Consider the following 7906-nt stretch of genomic DNA (forward strand, 5'->3'; position numbering starts at 1 on the left):
GTGAGAACTTACAGCATGAAGAAACATTTACAACTTGAGCTCCTTGTCCTAACCCTGAAGCGACTAAGTTACAACAATCTGGTCTTTTCATGTCTGCAAACAGTGATAAGGTTGGAGTTTCTTTTTAGACTTCAGCCTGTGTTACAATACAGGTGAATAATCTTTGCATCCTGTTCCTGTCTCTTCTCTCCTCCAGAGATCACTCCATTCATCCAGCAGGACCTGCCTTCTCTAAGCACTAAGACTGTCCCTGTCACAGCCAACATCACTACCCTCCCTGTCAACACCGCCCTGTCCAGAACCCCTCCACAGATCCAGGTAGCTCCCCCTCCCACCCCTCCCTTCGACCCCCTGCCCCTCCCCAGTCTGGCCTCCGACAACCAGCTGGAGGCCTTCCTGGAGGGGACTCTGAACAACCCGTCCCCAACCACGGACCCCCGCACCCTGGGTCTGATCGAGGAGTTGCAGTCCCAGCTCCTGGATCAACCCTACTCCCCCATGGACACCTCAGAGCTGTCCTTCTGCGACTCCACGTCTCCCCCTTCCTCCCTCAACATGGGCTTGTCCGACACAGTCCTGGACAACATGGAGTGGCTGGATCTAACCATGCCGTCCGACCCCGCGGGGGGGCTCACACCCCTGGGGATTCCTTCAGACTTCCTGGATACACACGACCTGCAGCTGCACTGGGACTGAGGGAGAAGGGGATAGATGGAGTGAGGAAGGAAGGAAGGAAGAGGATTGGTGTAGGGATAGAGGGACTCAAGGTAACAAATGCAGACCTGGTAAGTGAGGTTAGTCCTCCTTGTGTATTTAAAACATAACAAAAAAATAAAAATGTTCTTCCATATAATAAGATTAGCCAGCTGGTGATCGGGGCATTGGATGTTTCATAGGAGTACTGGGACCAGAGCCAAATGAACAAGGAGGCAGACGGTATGTAAATATCCTGTAAATGACAGTTATTTGAACCAGAACAAGGTTAGATGTTCACTCAGCCCTGCTGGAGTTTTTATTGAATTGGGCAAAGCTTTCACTATACGACACATGGCAGTCAGCCTTACGCTGTTCAGCTTTCCTTGCGGTGAACACGTGGATGTGTTAACTTAGCATGCGTTTCACATCGGTCATGCTACAGGGTCTGGATCTACAGCCATTGCTCTGTGGAAGCATGCTGCTGTGCCATACAGTCTGAGAATGTGGTTTGTTTGTTACAGATCTGTTGTGCACAAGCCACGACAAACCGCATAACTGACATAAGTAAAACTGACGAGTACAAGGCTGTTTTACACTGGTCTTTTTTTGCGACATACCTATATTTGGTATTGTGACATAGCTACATATTGTATTCGATGAGACTGTTTTTTTCCTGAACAAAACAGACGCTATGGTCAGTTGGACTATTTAAGCAATGAACTGAACTGACACTGAGAACAAAGACTCACTCCTATTGGATGAGGAGGAGTGGACTCCTCCCACTCTGAGCTATGCACTAAGGKGGTGGGCCTTACACCTGCACCTCACACAAGGAAATCTGAATCACAGATAAAGATTTTAATGAGCCGTTTATTGAAAAAATGTCAATCCACGTGTTGGTTATCTTTGTGTACTTTCAATTCAAGGATTCCAAGTTGATCCGTCTGAATGAAAGTGGAAACTTTACATTGTTGGCAGCTTTATCTTCTGAAAGACAACTGATGTATTAGTGGCAAGGGAACAATTATGCTATCACACAGGTACACTACATAGAGGTTAATGTGTGTATACTTACTGTATGCTAGCCTGGTCCCAAGTCTGTCTGTGCTCTTGCCAACTCCATTGCCAAGCATGTTTGACATGACAATGAGTGACAAGAAGTTGGCATGATAGTCTGAGTGCCAGTTGTTTTGTATGCTACAAGTGTTTGTGACATGTTTTAATGTGGCTGCATGACCTCTGGCAGAAAGACTGTAATCTTCTCTGTCTGTCCTGAAAACTGTCTGTCAAATCTCTGCATGTGTCTCTGTCTCTCACTGTGTGTCTGTGGTTCTGTCTGTCAAATCTCTGCATGTCTCTGTCTGCATGTGTGTCTATGTGTGCCCTTTCTGTATGTCTCTGTGTTGTTGAATGCACGTTTTAAACCATGTCTGATATCGGGCTATATTTGTCACTGAGTTGGCTGCAACTCACTTAAGTCGTCTTTATTTTTATGAAGTTGGACGTTCATAAGACAAATGAACAACTTTTATAGGCTGAGTTTTAAAAAAAGGTTTGTCTCACAGAACAGCTTTGTATGACTGTTCCATCTGTCCTGTTTGGTTTGTGTTATGTGGTAAAACACACAGTAAACACCCACAGTGGTGTGACCAACAGAGTTAAACTAAAAGGGATGACATTAAGCTTCTGGTATAGCTACCATTTTGTGGATGAATTTGATGATGATGTTTATGCGTATTATACCTTTTTAAATTTGCATTGTGTAGTTCTACCTGGCACATCATGTCAAACGAGTTTAGTAGTATTCAGCATCTCAATCCAAATATTATTATGWTCAATATTGTATAGAACTAATACGGTTGTACTGTGCAGCACTTTGGGATATCATGGCTTTATTTTTATGTTTGAACAATCATTCTTATCCAACAAGTCCAACACTAAGGATAACCTGTAGGCAGGTAATAATGCCAAATACTGTACTGTTACCATTAGGAACCAGATTCTTGTAACTGTGGTTTAGGGCTATCAAGGAATTATTTGTTTTTCAATTGTTGCCTAATAAGGACAGTGAAACATTGGGGAATATCTATTGTTGCCACTTTTTTTTAAATTGTATTTATCACATTTTTGTGTTATAAAATCAATTGTTTTTTCTGTATATATGCAAGAGGAAGATTACTGTAAATGTTTTTTTACCACCCATAACAGAAATATATATGGCCAAATGCATCTATACATGGGTATGTTGTAAAATATGACGGTTGGATTCTAAAACATTTTGATTCTGAATCATGTCAAACCTGTGTACTACTACTGTTAATAGGATGTTAGTGAAGCAATAAGGCCATAGCCTTGCACTTACAGTACTGGTGCATTTGTGTTGTCACCATCTTATAACAAGATGTCATCATGTTAATTATTGCAAGCAAATATTGATTTGGGCCTTACCTAATTCTGTGTCTTCTGTATGGTACTGTCTCCCGTTCAACCCAGGTTCTTTGTCTGAAATGTAACTACACTGAACAAAAGTATAAATGCAACATGCAACATTTTCAAAGATTTTACTGAGTTACAGTTCATATAAGGAAATCAGTCAATTGAAATAAATAAATTAGGCCCTAATCTATGGATTTCACATGACTGGGAATACAGATATGCATATGTTGGTCATAGATACCTTTAAAAAATCAAATACAGGTGTGGATCAGAAAAACAGTCAGTATCTGGTGTGACCACCATTTTGCCAAAGGCAGCGCAACACATTTCCTTCACAAAGAGTTGATCAGGCTGTTTGTGGCATGTTGCCCCACTCCTCTGGATATTAGTGGGAACTGTAACATGCTGTCATACACATCGATCCAGAGCATCCCAAACATGCTCAATTGGTGACCTGTCTGAGTATGGCACATTTCTGGAACATTAGTTCCAGAAATTGTGTACAGATCTTTCTGACAGGGGCTGTGTATTTTCATGCTGAAACATGAGGTGATGGCGGCAGATGAATGGCACGACAATGAGCCGCAGGATCTCTGTGCATTCAAATTGCAATCAATAAAATGCAATTGTGTTCYTTGTCCATAGCTTATGCCTGCCCATACCATAACCCCACCCCCACCATGGGGCACTATGTTCACAACGTTGACATCAGAAAACCTCTCGCCCACACATCTGCCATCTACCCGGTAGAGTTGAAACCGTGATTCAACCATGAATAGCACACTTTTCCAGTGTGCCAGTGGCCATCGAGGGTGCGCATTTGCCCACTGCAGTCTTTTACGACCCCCGAACTGCAGTCAGGTCAAGACTCAGAGGACGACGAGCACGCCGATGAGCTTCCTTGAGACGATTTATGACCGTTTGTTCAGAAATTATTCGGTTGTTCAGACGCACAATTTCTTCAGCTGTCCAGTTGGCTGGTCTCAGACGGTTACGCAGGTGAAGAAGCCGGATGTGGAGGTTGTGTGCTGGCGTGGTACACCAGGTCTAACCGGATGTGGAGGTCCTGGGCTGGCGTGGTTACACCTGGTCTAACCGGATGTGGAGGTCGTGGGCTGGTGTGGTTACACCTGGTCTAACCGGATGTGGAGGTCGTGGGCTGGCGTGGTTACACCTGGTCTAACCGGATGTGGAGGTTGTGGGCTGCGTGGTACACCTGGTCTAACCGGATGTGGAGGTCGTGGGCTGGCGTGGTTACACCTGGTCTAACCGGATGTGAGGTCGTGGGCTGGCGTGGTTACACCTGGTCTAACCGGATGTGGAGGTCTGGGCTGGCGTGGTTACACCTGGTCTAACCGGATGTGGAGGCTGGGCTGGCGTGGTACACCTGTCTAACCGGATGTGGAGGTCTGGGCTGCGGTGGTACACCTGGTCTAACCGGATGTGGAGGTCCTGGGCTGGCGTGGTCACCTGGTCTAACCGGATGTGAGCCTGGCTGGCGGGTGGTACACCTGTCTAACCGGATGTGAGGCTTGGCTGGCGTGGTTAACCTGGTTAACCGGATGTGGAGGTCCTGGGCTGGGCGTGGTTACACCCTGGTCTAACCGGATGTGGAGTCCTGGGCTGGCGTGGTTACACCTGGTCTAACCGGATGTGGAGGTCCTGGGCTGGCGTGGTTACACCTGGTCTAACCGGATGTGGAGGTGGGCTGGCGTGGTTACACCTGGTCTAACCGGATGTGGAGGTCGTGGGCTGGCGTGGTTACACCTGTCTAACCGGATGTGGAGGTCGTGGGCTGGCGTGGTTACACCTGGTCTAACCGGATGTGGAGGTTGTGGGCTGGCGTGGTACACCTGGTCTAACCGGATGTGGAGGTCCTGGGCTGGCGGGTACACCAGGTCTAACCGGATGTGGAGGTCGTGGGCTGGCGTGGTTACACCTGTCTAACCGGATGTGGAGGTCGTGGGCTGGCGTGGTTACACCTGGTCTAACCGGATGTGAGGTCCGTGGGCTGCGTGGTTACACCTGGTCTAACCGGATGTGGAGGTCTCTGGGCTGGTGTGGTACACCTGGTCTAACCGAATGTGGAGGTCTGGGCTGGCGTGGTTACACCTGGTCTAACCGGATGTGGAGGTCCTGGCTGGCGTGGTTACACCTGGTCTAACCGATGTGGAGGTCCTGGGCTGGCGTGGTCTCACCTGGTCCAACCGGATGTGGACCGTCCTGGGCTGGCGTGGTTACACCTGGTCTAACCGGATGTGGAGGTCCTGGGCTGGCGTGGTTACACCTGGTCTGTGCTTGTGAGGCCGGTTGGACATACTGCCAAATTCTCTAAAACGACATTTAGGCTGCTTATGGTAGAGAAATTAATGTTCCATTCTCTGACAACAGCCCTGGTGGACATTCCAGTAGTCAGCATACCAATTGCACACTCCCTCAAAACTTGACTACAAATTTCAGAGTGGACTTTTATTGTCCCCAGCACAAGATGCACCTATGTAATGATCATGCTGTTTAAACAGCTTCTTGATATGCCACACCTGTCAGGTGGATGGATTATCTTGGCAAAGGAGAAATGCTCACTAACACAACATTTGAGAGAAATAAGCTTTTTGTGTGTATGGAACATCTAGGATATTTTATCTCAGCTCATGAAACATGGGACCAACATTTTATATGTTGKGTTTTATATTTTTGTTCAGTGTAGTAGACATCTGCCACTCACCCACACGCACTGTCAAGTCTCTGTCATCATCTGTACACCATACATACATTTTGCACATTGTGTACACAGTTATGTCATGCATATTTTTATACATGTGTAGCACCTCCATTATATCTATTTTGTAAATAATATGAAAAAATATATGTACTGAATGCCTTTTGTGTCAATAAAATGTGGTGCATTGTGAAAGTCTCTCCTAACATCTGGGGCTGGAGGCCAGCGCTCACGTGAGGTTTGGTCCTGGGCTGCTGAGATTATTGCTAAAGTAAAGTTTTACTGTGAATATCTTTTGAAATGATGTTAAGCTGTCAAAACAAACACAGCATCATACTCCATTGTATAATTGTACTATATAAAAGTAGTAAGCATTTGAGGCATTATTAGATTTGATATGTAGTTCCACAAGATTAATCAAAACACTTGAAAGGAAAATAGAAAATTATAGTTCACAACATTTGCCAGGTTAATTCACTTACATTGACCTTTGTCACTGTAAAGAAAGAGGGAAGTAGAATATATTGTTGCTTGCTGGTAAAGTTTGTCTTCATTTTCATAAATCCTAGGTGGTTGTGTGGTAAATGGCTTACTGTCAGTGCATCACCTGCTTTCCCTTTGACATTTGCATGACCAATGCGTTGATTAGGCTTCAATGATAATGTTCTCATACGGTCTCTGGTGAGTAGAAACATTTTCTCTCTTAAGAATATACAAACATATGTTCTAAAGATAATGAAGCAAGGAATGCTATATTCTTTCAGTATGTGTTATTCCAGTCCATAATTTTGGTCAAAGTCTTCTCAGGTTCTGTTGGTATCTGCACCATTGATAGAACCAAATGCTGTCACAGCTGGACACTGCTTGAGATTCCCAGTGCTTTTTAGGATCATCCTCCCAACTTTTTCAAGAAAGAAACTATCACCCCAACAACAGTCAATCTCCATCCCCTCAAACTGTGATCATAACACAGTACTGTACGGCATCAGCCACCAGGTGTCATTAGAGCTGTCCAGTCTCGCCTTCAAATGTCCCACAGTTGAGGGCATAACGCCCATCCAACCACTCCATTCACTGTCCCTCTCCATCCAACACCAGAGAAACAGTAGCCAGTGATATAGTATCTGTAGAAGTACCATTCTGTCTTCACATCCGTTCTGCGGTGTAGATGTTGCTGTGACACTCAGGGCATCGATGTCTGACGTCCTTTAGGTTGTCCAAGCAGAAGGGGATGAGACAGCACCCAGCCACACACCTGGCAGAGGGGGTTTATACAGTATTTACAGTATTATAAACTGGGTGGTTCGAGTTCTGAATGCTGATTGGCTGAAAGCCATGTATATCAGACCTTATACCACGGGTATGACAAAACATGTATTTTACTGTTCTAATTATGTTGGTAACCAGTTGATAATAGCAATAAGGCATCTCGGGGGGAGGGGGATATACCACGGCTAAGGGCTGTATCCATTTACTCTGCATTTCTGTMCATAATAACAGCCCTTTGCCCTGGTATATTGGCCATATACCCCCCCCCCCCCCCCCCCCCCCCCCCCCCCCCCCCCCCCCCCCCCCCCCCCCCCAGGCCGTTTTGCTTAATTAAGACAGACTAAAGTAAGAGCACATCTGGTTTCTGCTCATCTGGTTGTAGGATAAAGTTGCCCCTAGTCTTTGATATAAGGTCGGATGTTTTAGAGGAGTGCTGACCTATGATCAGTTTTGTTTTTTATATAACAATGAATAAGACCACATGAACATGGGGGAGCAGCTCCTAAATCATCACTCCTACTCTGTGATGTTTGATACTAGAACTTGTCTGACAGGACTCACCCTAACATGCTGGACATAAGGCATAGCATCCAGGCTGCCCCGCCTATTTTGCGATATGTTTCCGTGGTGATGACCTGCTCGCAGATAGGGCATTGGACGATCGCTGGGTCARTGTTGAGTTTCTCCACCTCCACTATGTCCTCTGGGGCCACTGGAGGAGAGGAGAAAACAGGCATTGTCGTTGCCATCTATGCTCATCTGGACATACTGTAAATTACAAGTACT

General features: G+C 45.8%; 1 protein-coding gene and 1 long non-coding RNA gene across 4 annotated transcripts in view; one reads left to right on the forward strand and one right to left on the reverse strand.

Annotated features, from left to right (window-relative positions):
• The window catches only part of mrtfba (myocardin related transcription factor Ba), a 45688-nt gene extending 40269 nt beyond the window's left edge, over positions 1 to 5419 (forward strand). The window contains exons 14-15 of the mRNA XM_023993354.2: positions 197 to 4372; positions 4836 to 5419. Coding sequence (XP_023849122.1) covers positions 197 to 696 — 500 coding nt within the window. The 3' untranslated portion in view covers positions 697 to 4372; positions 4836 to 5419. The remainder of the gene's footprint in view (positions 1 to 196; positions 4373 to 4835) is intronic.
• On the reverse strand, positions 4273 to 6030 carry LOC139028152 (uncharacterized). 3 transcript variants are annotated; one of them, XR_011480341.1, is made up of 6 exons: positions 5376 to 6030; positions 4986 to 5071; positions 4856 to 4899; positions 4769 to 4814; positions 4561 to 4602; positions 4273 to 4392 (listed from the first exon to the last, which is right to left on the reverse strand). It is a non-coding gene; the product is annotated as an uncharacterized lncRNA (long non-coding RNA). The 3 variants fall into 3 exon arrangements; XR_011480342.1 differs by having other exon boundaries at positions 4856 to 4942; positions 5028 to 5114; XR_011480340.1 differs by lacking the exons at positions 4856 to 4899; positions 4986 to 5071; positions 5376 to 6030 and having other exon boundaries at positions 4769 to 4840.
• Positions 6031 to 7906: the final 1876 nt, after the last annotated feature.

This window comes from Salvelinus sp. IW2-2015, linkage group LG8 (genome assembly GCF_002910315.2).
Source record: "Salvelinus sp. IW2-2015 linkage group LG8, ASM291031v2, whole genome shotgun sequence".
In the NCBI taxonomy this organism is placed as follows: domain Eukaryota; kingdom Metazoa; phylum Chordata; class Actinopteri; order Salmoniformes; family Salmonidae; genus Salvelinus; species Salvelinus sp. IW2-2015.